Source organism: Anas platyrhynchos, chromosome 3 (assembly GCF_047663525.1).
Source record: "Anas platyrhynchos isolate ZD024472 breed Pekin duck chromosome 3, IASCAAS_PekinDuck_T2T, whole genome shotgun sequence".
In the NCBI taxonomy this organism is placed as follows: Eukaryota; Metazoa; Chordata; class Aves; order Anseriformes; family Anatidae; genus Anas; species Anas platyrhynchos.
In genome coordinates, this window is record NC_092589.1 from 48,076,960 (window position 1) to 48,094,219 (window position 17,260).

At 35.0% G+C, this 17,260-nt stretch overlaps 1 protein-coding gene across 7 annotated transcripts in view; it reads left to right on the top strand.

Annotated features, from left to right (window-relative positions):
* PDE10A (phosphodiesterase 10A) overlaps positions 1 to 17,260 on the top strand; it is a 367,399-nt gene that overhangs the window by 296,149 nt on the left and 53,990 nt on the right. For all 7 annotated transcript variants that reach the window (XM_072035843.1, XM_072035842.1, XM_027454257.3 and 4 more), the window contains 2 exons: positions 4,587 to 4,707; positions 7,033 to 7,082. In XM_072035843.1, the coding sequence (XP_071891944.1) occupies positions 4,602 to 4,707; positions 7,033 to 7,082 (156 nt within the window). In that variant the 5' untranslated portion in view covers positions 4,587 to 4,601. The remainder of the gene's footprint in view (positions 1 to 4,586; positions 4,708 to 7,032; positions 7,083 to 17,260) is intronic.

Below are 17,260 nucleotides of genomic sequence, written 5' to 3' on the forward strand. Positions count from 1 at the left end.
TTCAAAGTATCTTGGGACAGAGTAGTCTACACCCATTGATGCTGCAGGCCTTTGGCACCTCTAGAGTGCCTTGCAAACAGATAGGGTGGCAGTGGAGGCAGCATGCATATCATGAGCTTTTTCAGCACCTGCTGATGTTCTCATTGTATGCTCAGTGTCCAGCTGGCCTGCATAGTGGTGTGGGTTAGGCCTTGTCCCTCATCTCTTTACTTCTTGTGCATATTGGGACCAGAGATTGGAAGAGAAGCACTGATTATGAGGAGCTGTATTGCTTTCCCATTGCTCTCTGCAATTCAGTCTGGTAATACTCATAAGGGTGGGCCTGGAGCCTTAAAATGTTCAAGAAAATGTTTGCGTGACCTAGGATTGGTTCCTGCTTTCCCAGAAGTCAGGTTCCAAAGCATACTGATATGACAGGTCAATAACTTCTCCATTCTCCTGGGAAAAACAACTGTGCTGTCCTGCCCTATTGAGTCTGTAGCAAAACAGGACTTTACATCCATCTCCCAGAAAGAAGTATTCCTCTGGCTCTCATAGCCCTGTGGTCAGCTAGAGGCCTTCTCCATCAGCTGGTGAAGAGCTCTGTCTTGTGATTCTCTCTGAAACCAGCCCAAGATACTTAAACTGCAGATGAAAAATAAGCAACATCAACTCTGTCTATGGCTAATTTTCCCCCATGTTTTGTGGTTTTTGAAGGGTTTTTCCTCATCCACATCTAGTGCAATTTTGCATCCCCAAAGCACATTTGACCATCCCTTTGTGTGTTACTTGGAAATCCAGCTGTTCTTTTGTTCTAACTCCTCCTAGTATGTGATAACATCATGCGCTATGAAGCCTGTAAAAGGAAATGTTTCTATTGTAGCAGATAGTGGTTGTTGATTTGGAGAAAGTGTTCTCTAGTAGGAATAAGTATTATAAAGCAACTTCTAATTGCTATTTAGATTACAGCTTAGGAAGTTACAGAGAAACCAGATAAACTTCTGGATTGTAATTGTACTTACTGACCCTGTGCTCTGTTACTGAAGCCTTCTTGTTGCAGCAGAAGGGCTTTTTCTTTTCTGCAGTATCATGAAATGCTTTTGGCACAGCTTCCCTATAAGTATAGAAGCATGTGCATTAATCTTCATTGCAGTTTGTCATAGATAAAATTTTCTTTATATATTAAATTGTGTGCTTGCTTTTTTTATGACTTAATTATTCAGAGTGAATGCATTAAATTCATCTCTATGATATTTCAGTATCTCTTTTCATGCAATAAAATATTTGTGATTTTCAGCCTTTTTGTGTAGACACAATATATGGCATTATTCTTAGATCATCTGTCATTGCATGCTGTGTTCTGTCGTACCACAAACTTTTAAGACAAATAACCATATCAATATTTTTATAGAAATCCTCTAAAAACTTTATTCTTTTTTATTTATTATTTTAAAAATATGAATACTTATAACATGATTCCTCTCTTAATTATTAAATTATTATTTTTTTCATAGCATTGTGATGTATGCAGCTATTAGAAACATGATGATGCCAGTAACATAGTGGTATGATAGTGTCAAACCATTTTCTAATTCACTTGAATTATTTTAATATAGTGCCATCAAAATGCAGAAGTTTACACTAAATATACCAAAATACACGTAGACACTGAATTTTAGAAGGAAATCAGCAATGGGAAGAACGGATTAATTAAGGAGAGTTGAGTGTTAATAAAATTTAAAATGCAAAATAAACTACCATAAGAAAATAATTAATAATAAAAAAAACACACAAAAAAAAAAAAAAAACAAAAAAGATGAATCTGATGACAAATATATATATATATATATATATATATATATATATGTATATATATATATATGTATATATATATCCATTAAGTGTGTTGAATTTTTCTTTTAGGAATTACTTTCCTAAAGTAAGCATGATACCAAATGCATGCAGGTCTGTGTTAGTAACTACATTGAATAGTGCTTGTACCATGGTTTGCTTATGACTTACTCAATGTTTAAATATATGGTTTCATAATGAGTATTGTGGCTTTTCAACCAAACATATTGTGGTTATCCAAGGTAAAACCAAATAAATAAACCTCTTTCACTCCACTGTTATAAAAATCAAAAACATTTCACAGCATGACAGAATAATTCCTTACTGGTGACTGATCTAAGTTGTAGAATTACTTAATTGTGAATCTGGACAGAATTTGTCCATCTGGACAGTTGTGGATTCACAAATTGTCAGTAATAGAAATCTGCCATATTACAACCGTATGTATTATGAGGCTACTATCTTTTAGTAACATCAGTGTATGCAATAATTTTCCCTGCTTACAAAATGTTTGCAAGCATATGTTGTAGAGGTGAGGATAAAGGGCACAGAGCTTATTATGTAATTACTATGCACACAGAACTGCTGCTTGATTATGGTGAAAGTTATTATTATGCCACTGCTCTTATGCCAGTGGACTCATTTTGCTGATGCTTCCTGTTATTGTATTAGCTTTAACCTTTGAAGAGTTGATTTAAATCCTGACTGTGTATCACAGGTGAAAAGTATTCACTCCTGAGTTATGAGAAGGCATTTTCCCATATAATAAAGGTTATGTGCACTTGTTCTTGGTTACCTGTCTTGGTTTTAGGATACACATACTGCACATATTTTCTCTAATGTAGATTAACAGATAGGAGTAAAAGAAATTCTCATTCAACATTTTCCTATTACATTGCTTCTTACAGCTGTACTGTAAGTATAAAGCTGTTCATAAAAATTTCACTTCAATGAAACTATGCTGTTGTTTTCTCCCTAAAAAAGTATACATTATTAAATGTGGGACACAGCAGAGGACAGCCAGTTGCAAATGGAAGCTTGCCAGCTGCCATGCTGTGCTAATAATGGTAATGGCAATCTGTGTTAGAAACTCAAGACTTACCCAAGCAGTAAATACATGTATGCAGTGTGACCTTATATCACTGTCAAAATTTATAATAATCACATCAATTTATAGAAAGAATTATTAAGTGTTAGGATTGTTATACAGTTAAAACATTTTGGACTCACTGGGTCTCAGATGTTCCAATATGTCCATCTGGACAATAGATTAATACAGCACCGTGTGTTAAGAAGGGGTCATGGCAGAGGTTGTATGTTCTCAGGAACAATTTTTAGGTCCAGATTAAGATCTGCTTAATTTAAAGGAATTATGAATTGGCAATACCCAGCAAATACTTTTTTGATTTTTTTCTTGTTTTATTTTGGCTTGAAGTGAAGAAGCCAAGTGTAGCCTAAATATACAGCCATGGGCTCTTTATTCACAGCATTGTGTGCTCTATGTAGAAATGCCTGAAATAACAAAAATTATGTCATAGAATACTCTGTGTAGGTTATGTGCCTAATCCATCAGTGAGAGTCAAATGTATACGTGTACATGAAGATACAGACAAAAGATCTACAGAAATTAGAAGCAGACTTAAATGTGTGCACATGAAGTGGGGAGAGGTGGGTAGACTGTAGTACTCGGAACTTTTGTGGTATTTTCCGTAATACTGCTTATATTAATTTGCTCTATAATACATTTGGCTCTAAAGTATGAATGAACAGGAGAATAAGTCTTAGTCTTTCAAGCAAGATTAATTTGTCTAAATATCACCAGCTTCATTTTTAGTTTAAGTGACAAAACTTACTGCATCACTGAGTTCAATAAGTCATTGACCATATTACTATCTTCAGTCACTGCATTACCAGTTTTGGGTAGGGTAATGAATCTGTACTTACTGCCAAGTATTGCTTTCTGTGAAATTATTGTTTGTGATGCTGTCACGCTACATATGCACATTTACTGCCAGTTTTATCAGCCCTTCAGGACCGAGGAACTGGATAACCAAATACATCTGGGCCCCTGAAGGAAGACTGCTTCTCCTTTTCCATGAAATTCTAGCATGTGCTGCTGTTTCATTTCTCCTGTCTAAATATCTTAATCATTTTGTAATCTCTTTCTTGCTCTGTCTACCGCCTTTGATCGAGACAAATGCCTGTTAGCACAATGGCTAACATGGCTTTGACTCATACAATTTCTGTCCTTCATTTTGGTACTGTTAATTGCTTCTGTATTCCAAAGATGAATCTACTCAAGCTACCAGCTCAAAGCTCAGGTGCTTTGCACATTCCTGACATTTGGTTCATGAGTTTGAGATGGAAGATACTGATAAAGGGAGCTAGTTGCCTCCTTTTCTAATGGAGGGGCTTAAAAGGAAGGAGTTGAAGGTTGCTTACCTTCTAATTGTCACTGCTCTGAGTTTTTTCTTGACACATTGTCATGTGACCTTGGCCAAGCTTAGGCAATTAGTAATCACTCACTGGTTTACTCAGTACATTTTGCACAAATGGCTAATGGAGCAGACAGTGAAATGTTTCTTACTTGGCAGTGACCCAGTTCTTTAGGTAGCTGCAATAGGATGATAGATATTGACTTGGTATTGAATCTCAATGTATTATTTTTAATGAATTTGTATGTTGAAAACTGCCAAATACCTCTGCATTATTCTAAAATGTTTTTCTCTTTTTTTTTTTTTTTTTTGCTTCACTAGTATCAGGATACGAATATGCAAGGTGTAGTGTATGAATTAAACAGCTACATTGAACAACGTCTGGATACAGGAGGAGATAACCAACTACTTTTATATGAACTGAGCAGCATCATTAAAATAGGTAAGAAACAGATTCAGATGTCTCTGAGCTGTTGTTTGTTTAGCATCATTGCACAGCACATTTGTTATGTGGTTTAATTTATGAAGACAGGTATTGAGGGCTAACAGTATATTCTTCAGATGTTGTGTCAGTATGAACTTCAGTACCTTAGTGAACTCCTGAAAGCACTTAAATGAGTTTCATCTTTGTAGAGAGTTCTGTATCCAACTGCAAAATCAGAGCACCCTGTTAGGGGACCCTGCTTGATCCAGGACATTGGACTAGATGATCACTATAGGTCCCTTCCAACCAATTCTGTGATTCTGTTAAATGAACCAAATAATAAGTTATTCTGGTTATGATGGTTTTGCAACATCAATATTGAAAGTAAAAAGAGATCTATCAGTAATATCACTGCACACCCCTTTTCAAACAAAACTGAGACGTTATTGACAGCATGTCTTAAACCAAAAAGGGTAGATTTGAATTAGATATTAGGAAGAAATTCTTCACTCAGAGTGTGGTGAGGCACTGGAACAGGTTTTCCAGAAAAGCTGCGGGTGGCCCCATACCTGAAAGTGTTGAAGACCAGGTTGGATAGGACTTTGAGCAACCTGGTCTAGTGGGAGGGGTCCCTGTCCACGGCAGGGGGAGGGGTTGTAATGATGATCTTTAAGATACCTTCCAACCCAATCTATTCTATGATTCTATGTCTTCTGCATGATTTCAGATTGCATTCAGTTGTATAAGCATTTCTTTCTATCAGATTTAAGTAACACTTGTCATAAAAACAAAAACAACAAAAACACGTCACCAAAACTTAAAATAAAAAAAAAAAGAAAAGAAAGAAAAAATCCCCAATAACAATGTGTGTAATGTATATGTTGTGTTTATTTATTTATTTAGCCATAGTTGATATACTCACATTTCTATAGGAAGAATAGGTAGCTATGCTCAGTATAGCTTTCAAACAACTCTTTAGAAAGGCTTCCCCATTACTGATACAACTTTTTTTTTGTAAAAATGAATAATAGTTCTGATTTATATACATTATGTTTTGAACGGACCACTTCTGTTTACTGTATTTGCTTAAGTGGTTATTTGGATATTGATATCGAGCTCACAGCAAATCAGAACTGGGTTTTGCTTATACACAGCAAGTGGAAGACTGGGTCCACTTATCTTTTTTTTTTTTTTTTCTTTCCTAAAGCACTTGAGATTTTTTATATTTCTTGTACTGTGTTTTTTTTTTTACCATGTAGCTCGATGTGCTTATGTACTGCAGGTGAAGGATTTAAAATGTGAATAAATATTGCCATGCCCTAAACTCTCAGTATGTTACAAAGTTGACAGTGAGCAAATAACAGAGTAGTGTTTTTGCCTTCCGTCAAAGATACACAAAAAGCCAACTGATTTGATCACACAAAAGTATAATTACTCCCATGAAGCATTGGATTTAATCCAATAAGTGGATTCCTGTGTTCATTCATAAAAATAGTGTATCAGATAAGTACATGTACTGGTTAAAATGGTTATTACATGTTGAAAAGAAAGATTTACTTAGATTAAATACCAAGTCTGCTGTGTAAAGCAGAGAAAAAAAAATGGACCTCCTGCTCTTCTGAAACTGAGACTCTTCTGATACTGAGTATCTGAGAGAATACCTTTCTGATTCTGAGACTTTTCATTTCAGCTGTAAGTTCTGATTGTTGGTTGACTTTAAATTTTTGAAAGGTTGAGGAATTCAACTTTATCCTGTTTCATACAGCAGTGTAAATCTGGCAAAAATTGGGCAAGTACAAAACTTCTGGTGTGTGTCACTGGTTTTGGAATTGGACAGGTGCAGAAAATAGAAACTGTTTGTTTTGAAACACATTTTTATGGCAGTATTTGCAACATTTTATTTTCCCATACTTTTCTGTCTTAAGGCAAGGATAAATATAGCTTACCATCTACAAACAGTGTTTATTTTACTCATGGAAATTATAATCTTATCTGCCTGATCATACTGTAAATTCATGTTCTTATTTTACTTCTATACTCTCATATGAACCAATTTGAATTTACAGACATTCGGCCTTGGAATAGGAGCATGGTGTGTAAATAGGTTGTTTCTAATTATCTTTTAGACTGTAACAAACGACAGTGCTGTAAGCAAGTATTGTACTGTACCTCTAATTTTGTAGAGTCTTGGAAGTTTTAAAGGACACAGTAATAGACTTTCACCTTTAGAATTGTAGATACTTGTCCTAAGTAGAATTGAATTTGTGGTTTCACCTCAGAGAACTCATATAAGTTCAATTGTCCCTCTGAGTACAATTATTTCTTTTATTGTTGCTTTGGCAGCTACAAAAGCTGATGGATTTGCACTATATTTCCTGGGAGAATGCAATAATGTAAGTATTCTGGATTAAGATACTACTTTTCTATACAGTTAAAAGTGCATTTTCCAATTTTACAATATTTTGAATTTATTTTGTACCTCATTTAGCAGGAAATATTACCTAAGTGCTAAATGCTAGCTGTCTGTTAGTTTTATTTCTGTAAATTAGAAGTTTCTTGAACATAGTGGCAATTAAAAAATATATATTTTCTGCATGTTGTGTCCTGGCCTTTCTTTTTTTCTTTCTTTTTTTTTTTTTTTTTTTTTTTTTTAATTTGACAGTAGACAGCTGTTCTTTCTCTGACTCTATCAACTTAAGTTGTGATTTGGCTCTATTATTAATTATCTTTAGCAAACATGCAAAGTAATGTGAATTTGCTCTCAGTATAACCTGTTCTTTTCATCTGGTTATGCTTCTGATTTTTAAAATAGTATCAGGTCTTCTGTTAACTGTGAGCTGCAACTTGACCATAAGATAATGTAAAGTTCAGGTGTAGATTTTGGTTACCATGAGATATATTGTGCTTTTAAAATTCACAAATGAGATTAGTTTCTAGTTTAATAACTGGAATAGCAATGACTGCAATACTGTTTTGTCACTTAACATTTAGAATTCCTTTTTTTTTTCTTTCTTTTTGTATCCAAGTCAATTTGTACAGTTACCATTACACAACATTTTGTAGTTACTTTAAATGGCTGCAGAGAAGGAAATACAGTTTATACTTCACTAAGTTCCATCAACTTAAAAATCACAAGTTGACAGAAATGTTGTATCTTTCATTTGTTCAAGAAACAAATTAAGTTCTTCTAACTGACTAGAAGGGAAAACATTTATTTTTTTTTCCTCACTGATTTTGTTTCCTTACTTTACATAGTCAATTTACATTTTGTAGCCCATTAATCAACTCAAGAGCAAAGTCCATGAATCTTTGCTCTTTGTGAAATGATTGCATTCAGGAAAAGGGAAAGAATGCCATTTCTGAAATAATAAAAAAAGTGAATTCAAGATATACAAACCTGCAAGTGACTTAAGCCCTGCCTGAGAATATTTTTAACTTGTTCAAATAGACTGTCTAATTAGAAGGCCCATATAGAAATTTCTTCAAAGTAAGAAGTGGAAATGGGTTCTGTGTATTTTTTCATTTCAAGATTATTTAATATGATGAAGTTTACCAGCTGTATTCTTTACAAATTAGTTTTGATCTGTGTTCTGTAAATACAAAGATATTGTGTATTTTAACTACTGTTTTACTAAGGGTGATAATTTAAGTAATGTATTCATCCTCTGTGTTAGTTGATGACAATTTTCACTTTAATGCAAACAGTCACTGAAGACAGGAACTTGCAGGAACTGAAACCATCAGTTCTGAATGCACAGTACCGGACAGTTTCAGGGGCAGTAATTGCATGCCAACTAAGCAATAGGTACATCTCTATAATTGATTTTAAAACATTACAGTAAAATTAACTTTACAGAATAAGACCTAGACAATTCTTACTATGGTGAGGTTTTTAAAGTTAGATTTGTGTGGCATGAAAGGAGTAAAAGGGACTCTTCCCAGTCTCCCTACCATGGGCACTTTCTGACCTTCTGCTTTGTGTTTGTGTTTGTTTTGTTTGTTTGTTTGTTTTTAATAGCCTATCAAGCAATTGAATGAATCTGCTTCCCAGTATAACTTTCCTGCATAAAGTTCCAACCACTAAAAACACACATTGACTTTATTAACCACTGCTATGTAACTGCATCTCCCAAAATGGAATGTTCCTGATGTAGTTTTTATAGGGACTGATCTCAAGTTCTTTGAAGTTAGTGTGAGATTTTCCATTCACATTAGTGGGCTTTGTGCCAGACCCATGTTTGTAGTCTTATAACTAAATGGTAATGCATTAGCCTACTTTTTGTAGGAAATTGCCATTGAAAATTAATTTGGTTATCTTTGTCTCTTGAATATTTAATCTAAAGGATGTGTCCAAGATATTAACCATTGGTCAGCAAGTACTGGTAATGTATAAATAAGTCTCCGTTAAATGGGAACAAAAAGATTCTGCATAGTGTAAAGTCAGAAAGGGGCTAATTCTTTAAGCTGAAGTTAACTATTTTGTTTCAAAAATTACAAACCCCTGTAATTAGTGTAGACAAAGTAAAGCAAGTACTGAACACGTATAGCCACATATTAAAGAATAGCTTCTATTTTTTTTTGTGTCAATTTTTGATGCTTGGTTTGAGATTTTAATTTCTCAAATCCAGAAAAATCGAAATGTTTCCATTTTAGCATATTTTTTTTTGATTAAAAAATATGCATGTATCTCCTTGTATTTATGCAGTCAGCAACCTTATGTATACCTGATGTGACAGTTATTTTCACCATGCTTTCAAACAAATAATTTGTGCCTGCATACTGCTTTTCTGGAGCGTGTGTAGATTTTATTTATTTATTTATTTTTGACAACTAAGTATTGAGAGGTGATTGTGTCAAAATGGAGGAAGACTGATAATATGTTAGATACCTACTTTCTCCTGAATAATTCTCTAGTGATTTTTGTTCTGATTTAATTCTGTAAGGGACCTTAGGATCAAAACCAGAGCTAAAGCATTAACTCTACTTTATTTCAGCTCTCACTGTCCATATGTATAAGTATACTTGTGCCTGTTTAAAGAAATCCAAACTTGAGAATTTTGAGGTGCTAATCTGTTCAGCTGGGGAACATTTTCATAATACAAGATTTCCGTAACTGCTTTTAGCCTAAATTAAATAAGGAGTTTCTAATTAGGATAAAAGTTAGCTTCCTTTCACAGAAATTGTAGGCATTTACAGAGTGAAAACAAGCAAATGATTACTGCATACTGTGTGCTATTATTTCTTAATATTGAGAGATTGCCCTATCATTGCAAATCTTCTTTCATGGCTTACTAAGATTTCTTCGTAAATCTTTATTTGGTGCAATTTTTAATATAGACAGCACTTCCCTATTATATTAGAGCTGAAAGCATCTTTGTTTAATGTAAAGATAAGTTTGTCCTTTTTCTTTTTGCAAAGCATAGGTGATACTTTTGCTGTTAAAGGAGGACCTTGCTTTGTAGAAAGAGTTCCTTTGCCATTTTAACAGGACAGGGTAAACACCCTGTTGCTGAAGGTGTTTTAAGGACACAGCAGAATTCAACAGTATATCATTACTTTGGACTTTTGTGAGTTTGTTAAAATACCTGACCACATATTAGGTTTCTTTATAGCCTTGTTTTCTTTCTCTCTGTTGAAGGTAGAAACATACCTTGAGTCAGATAACAGCAGGATGAGGAAATTTCTAGCTGATATGTCAGACGGAATGCCTTTGGGATCTTTAGCTGAGTGAATTTGCTTGATATAGAAGGTTCCACACCAATTACATGTTATAGGGCATTTATGCGAGTGTTACTCAGAATTGGTGCCAGAATGAGTGTGGGCAGTTCAGTAATTTTAGTGACTTTCTGGTTGTTCAGATTGCTTGGGAATTCTGGCACTTGGTGTGCTCCATGTTAACTGATTGTTCAATTCTGCTGATAGTATGATTCTGCTTCTTAAATAATTGCCCCCAAACAGGTAAGTACCACTCGCATGTCCAACTCCTTGCTCCCCCTGTAAAGTCTTTCCGTGTTTCAGAATCTGTTTTTGCATATGCTATGCATCTGGTAAAATAGAGTGCAAAATATGCAGGTGCTGGAAACAGCATGGCTTTTTCATCATGGTAAAAGGATCTGAACCAAACTGTGCTCACTACTTCTGGTTCTTGAACTCTATTACATTGTGCCATGTAGATGTACCTTTATGAATTATCTTTGCCCATGGCTTACTGCACTTATGCAAATAAAATGATCTTAAATTAGATAACACTCATTTTGCAAATACTATAAACTTGTAGACTGGAAACACTTCCAAATCAGACAGAAATGTTCCACAATTCTTTAGGAAACGACATTACTTTGTTACAGTTCTCTGTTTTATTACTGATGGGGATGAAAATATAGTTCATAGTTCTCATGCTATTACCTTAATTGAATATCATCTTTAAACATGACTTAAAGGATTTGACAGGGTGTGTATGTAAATTAATGTGCCCAAGTACCATGCTAGCTGAGCATGGATTTAAACTCATAAGCTGATATCTTTGCCAGGCAATATTTCTAAAATACTTTATACAGAGTTAATAATGTATTACTACATTATCTCATTCTTCAGATGTCTCCTTTTTATAGTACTTATTTGTGTAATTCAACACATGATCATATTGATTCTTATGTAAAGCTGTGTGAGTTTGAATTTAATTGGCATATGCTTAAAGTAGCTTTTACTAGTTTTTGTGCATGTTACTTAGCTCCTGAAACTGAAAATTGCGTTACAAGCAGACTATCCTTGCTTCATGTAGGAGTTTTCTATGTTTTAAGAAATAATTATGTGGGGCCACAAATCCATGCACACACTGTGCTTCAGAGTGTATGTTGTTAAACCATTGTAGAATTTTTAGTCATACAGAATGTTGTTGCTGCTTGACATACAGTGCCACCTAGTGAATTTATGGGGTGATGTGAATTCTTAGGAAAAGGAAAAAGAATCTACTCATTGCTAACTGTCTCAAGTTTTGTGCCGACCTGACATACATGATTTTGAGTATGCAGACATCTTCTCTGAGATATGAAAGTTTTAAACATGTTTCTAGGTGAAACTCTTCTTATTTGCAAGCCAATTCAGAAAAATTTAGTCTCTATCCTTGAGTTAATTCTACCACTATGTAAACTTTTTACAGACATAGTGAAAGAAATCTGTTGCTTTCCTACTTGCCAGAGAATAGTGATGCTCAGCAGAGAGGAAAAGCTCTTGATCAATTACTATTTAACAGTTCAATTTTGAGTTAACAAATTATCAAACTGTAAGTAAATGAAATGGGTAACTGTCAAGATATGTCTTAACGAAGTTTTGGTCTGTTTCATTTACTATTCAGCTAGGCAATATGGTGAAATAGTCATGATGAAAATACCACACGTAGAATACAGATCTAGTCAGAGACTAGGTAATTTGTGGTTCAGTATCAAAATGGCAGGGTATTTTGTACAAATCCTCAAGGATTTATCCTGGATCTGGTTCTGCTCAGTATATTCATTGATGCATGGATGAAAGGCTTATTAAATTTGCATCTGGCATGAAAATGGGAAGGACTTCAGATGTTCTTATACAGAAAGATTAAAATTCAAAATGATCATGAGAAAGTGGTCTGAAGAAACCAGACAATAATTTGGTGAGTACAAATTCCAGATCCTGCATAGATTGTATATCTCTGTAGTTGATGATTTTGAGAAAGATTCTGAGAGTTGAAGTGAATCTGAAAGTAAACATGAGCCAACAACATCATCACTATTGTAAAAGAGACATTGTGCTGTGTATCAGAAGTCTAGTCTTCACAACAAGTAATTTTCCTGTTACTCTGTACTCTTGTTGTGGTTTCAGGTGGAAAAATATGTCTGGTTTAAGCACTTCACTTTAATTAAAAAGTGGAAGGGCTGAAGAGAGCCCAAAAGAGAACAGAGAGAATAGTCAGGAAACAGAAGAACTGGCATTGCAGTTCTTCTGCAACAACAACAACAACAAAGTTGAGGGGTGAAGATATGCCTGGGTAAGGCAGAGAGGAAGGTAATTTTCTATATATTTATGGTATATAGGGCAAGAAGTAGGAGGGTTGGATTGACATTAGGAAAGCTTCCTCAATTGCATCTGTAATGAAACACTACAGTGTGTTGCTTGTGAAAGCTCAGGTACCTTCATCCTCACAAGTCTTTTGAGAGCTGTTTAGACAAACATCTTTCAGAAAAATGCTTAGCTGACCATGCCTTAAAACAGAGGGGGGGTGGAAGAGAGGTGAGTCACTGTAGTTTTCTGTGTCAATAAGCTAGTGTAACTCTTGAGGGAGTTTTCAGTTTTATGAATCAACAGGAGAGTTTTCAGGAATTAAATGAAGTTAGAAATTAACACAATTTAAAAGTATACCAATATTAAAAACAAAACAATTACTAGTTGTTTTACAGCACATAAGTGCATTGTTTTCATTTCACAATTATCTAACATTTGTATATTTTCCCAACATACCTGCATAGTATAGAGTTTAAAAATGCAAATCTCTCAAGTACTTGGTTAGCTTTAAAGAAGGAAATAAGAGATTGTTTCTAAAATTATTAAAATGGGTATAATTTTTTCCCTTTTATCCTTTGTGTGCTTCTTGCAGCAGAATTGCTGCACTTGTGCTTAAACTCAGGGCATAAATGCCTATAGGTCTTTAAGATTTTAGCATGGTAACATTGGCTACTATGTCAGTTTAGCCAGCTTACAAATCCAAGCTTTTTTTTCCCGTGGATGCTTCCCAAATTTGTTTTGTTTTGTTGGTTTTCTTGGTCATAATTGCTTATTGTGGTAAGCTTTGTTCCTGCAAAAACTGGTCTTAAGGAGCAGCCTTAATACCTATCTACAATTAATTGTATCATCACTAAGCTGTATGGTCTTATTATTTTCTGTTGCATCCTTTACTAAGAGGAAAAAATTGTTACTATCACTAAACAATAACGGATGTGAGCTGAAAATACTATTAAGCTCACTTAATGTCAACTTGCTGAATTTCCATTTCTCTTTATTTTATTTTTTTTCCCAAGCAATAATTTGTATAGCAATGTTGTAGTATTAAGAATTTCATTTTATGTCAATTGAATATTAAATCATTTTCCATTAAGCATTTTCAGGGCTGTTTTTTTCTGCCAAACTCACAGTGAGAGTCACCCGTAGCTCCAAAACAGCTAGTTAATGGAACGCTTATGATGTGTGTTCTTTAACCCTCATTCTTATCATTAAACCCCGTACTTATCCAGACCTCTTTGCTGCAAAGATCTCTTAGAAAAAAAAAATATATGATTGGTATTTGTTATAAGAAATATTGTTGGTAGAGAATAAACAACTGAGCAGTTTGGGAAACGCAAGCAATACATGTTTGCTGTTCTGCAGTTCAAATCCCGACAAACCTTATATAGCTGGTTGAATGGTGCCTCACTTTTTTGGATTGGGATTTGTTGTTCTGATATATTCCCATGGGCTACACCCCAACAGCCACTAGAAGAATAACATCGCTTACATCTATAGTTGACCTCATCAGAGGAGCCAAAGACTAAGACTGAAAGCACCTGAAAACTGTGGGTAGTTTCTTATCATTGGAGGAACATCTGTCAGGAGAAGCTGATGGTATGTGTTATGAGACTTGGGCTGCTTCTCCTCATCTTTTCTTTCATTGGGATTTTTTTTCTTCTGTCTCTGTCAAGCATTACATTTCATCAGAAAAAAAAATAATAAAAAAATTAAAAAAATGTAGGGCCAAGATATGACAGCATGACGAGATGAGTAACAGTTGTGCTTCTTGTGGATTCTCTTATCTGCTGAAAGTGAGGAGTGCTGAGGTTTCTGGTTCAGCCACAATAAAGTGGTTTAAGATAAATTGTTTTGTAAATTCAAAAGACTAAGCGCAGGGCATCAAGGAATGAGCATCAAGAGCTGTATTATGGCTTTATGGGTACATACTAGTTTTGTTACGCATCTGAAAGCCAAATTTACTGTCTTTTGGTTGTAATTGAGAATGCTGTCATGATGATATTCATCATGAACAGATTACAGTTATGCATTATGCATTCTTGTAGACTGAAAGTCTAGTTAATATATTAGTTGTTAATTAATTATTATTAATATATTATAGAATAGACATGAGAGATTACAATATGTTCATTCACTTAAAATGCCTATGACATATGAAAAGATCAGTTTTGTTACATTTTTCTCTGTTCAACAGTGGCCAGACCTGGGGGTGCTGGTTGATGAGAAGCTCAACAGGAGCCAGTAATGTGCACTTGCAGCCCAAACAGCCAACCATACCCTGGCTGTATCAAAAGAAGCATGACCAGCAAGTTCAGGGAATGATTATCCCTCTCTACTTGGCTTTCACGAGACCCCACCTGGAGCACTGTGTTCAGCTCTGGGTCTCCCAGCACAAGAAGGGTTTGGAAGTGTTAGAACAAGTAGAGGAGGGTCATGAATGATGATAAAGACCTGGAGCACCTCTCCTGTGATGACAGACTGAGGGAGCTGGGGTTGTTCAGCCTGGAGAAGAGAAGGCTCAGTGTTGATCCTTCCAGTACCTAAAGGGAGCCTACAAGAAAGCTGGAGAGGGATTCTTTATCAGGAAGTATAGTGATTGTATGAGGAGTATTGGCTTTAAACTAAAAGGGGGGAGATTTAGATTAGCTATAAAGAAGAGATTCTTTACTCTGAGGGTGGTGAGGCACTGGAAAAAGTTGCTTAGAGAAATTTTGGATGCCCTATCCCTGGAAGTGTTCAAGGCCAGGTTGGATGGGGCTTTGAGCAACCTGGTGTAGTGGGAGGCGTCCCTGCCCATATCAGGTGGATGGAACAGGAGGATCTTTAAGATCCCTTCCAACCAAATTGAACCATTCTATGGTTCTATGAAAGATGTGGGTTAGTACAAGTTTATGGACTAATTGCAGCTTATATATAGTTGTGACAAAATGTGCATATCTTTTGAATAGTACTGCACAGTTGGAATGAGATTTTAGATTGTTCAGTGACCTTGGACATCAAGGACTGTTTGATAATGCTTAGTTTGATAGTGGTGGTTTATCCTTGAACAGTTATGCTCTCTACCTGTAGAGAGTAAGAGGGAATAGTTTCAAACATAGTACCTGCTAGGTACTTGGAAGAGGTTTTGCTCGCTGACCTCTTAACAATGTATTGTGTTTTTGTTGTTGTTGTTGTTTTTTTTGTTTTTTCCTCTAAAAGAAACAAAACTTGAATCTCTTCTAAGAAACTCTTTTCCATTGGTAAAATTACGATAGTATCCATGTGCTTTTTTCAACAGCAAAATACATATTCACAGCTGTACTTCTTTGTAGTAGCAACAGAGGGGTTTGCTAGCCAAACTGTTTTTTACACAAGGACCCAGAAAAGACCATGCTGGCAAAAGCAATTTTTGCTAGCAAAACTTCATTGTGTAAACACAGTTTACATTGAAGATCCAGTGAAGACTGCTTCTGGACAAGAATGTGTGTCTGTGTTTTCTTCCTTTCTTTTGTTCTGAGAAGGTGTTTCTGAGAAGAGAAAGTTTTGTGTGTTGCTCTATATTTAATTGTGGGCGGGGCTCAGGAGACCAGTGTGGAGAAGCACTCTTTATATTTAAACTCTTTAAATTGCACAATTACTCTGCTTAGCATCACATATTGCTCTGTTGGCATAAAGAACCAAATATGTCTTGAGAAAAATAAGAAGAATTGTGTTAGTAAAAGTGTTAATCTTTAGAAAGATCAGCTTTGGTCCCTGGTGTCCTGTTAATTTAATTTGACTTGTTCCACTACTTTGACTATGTAATTCAGAGTTTGTGTTTTATCTCCTACATTTTGCAATACTCTGCAATATGAACCAATTTTTTGGTATCGCACATATAGTGTTATTATTTCTACTATGAAAGTACTATTTCAATAGCAGGTTTTTGTTGTTGTTTTTTTGTTTTGTTTGTTTTTTTTAATCAAAGCATATAGCTTAGCAGGTCAAATATTTGCAACAATATGTATTTCAGTATTTCTGTGCCCTTAATGCCCCAAGCCTCTTCCCCTTCCCCAAATGTACATTTTTTTTTTCCAGCTACTGAAGCGCTTTTCTTGGATCTGTTAAGTGAATTTTTTTTTCATTCTGTTTAAGTGCATGTAAAATCATGAAACTTAAGCTTATGAGGCAAGTAATAATGAAACTAAGTTTACAGTTAAGAATTGTATGCATCTGTATTTTATTGGGTTACAAGAAAGTAAGAATAAATAGAACTTTTTATTCTGGTAAATTGAGCATGCTTATTCTGGCAGATTCAGTGTGCCAATTCAATGCTTCTGTTGTTGTTTGTTTTTGTATGTTTGTGTTGCCCCCCTCCCCCCCCCCCCTTTTTTTTTAGCACATTCTTGTACAGGGTACATAAAATAAACATTCTGTCTTTTCCCATGTCCTTGACTCTTAAAGGCCACTCTTTAAAGAAGCTGTGAGTGTAAAAGGGTTTAAAGAATAAGACTGAAATTTGGGATCAGAATAAACAGAGAGATCCAAGATTTTCTGCACTTGTACCGTAATGCAAAAC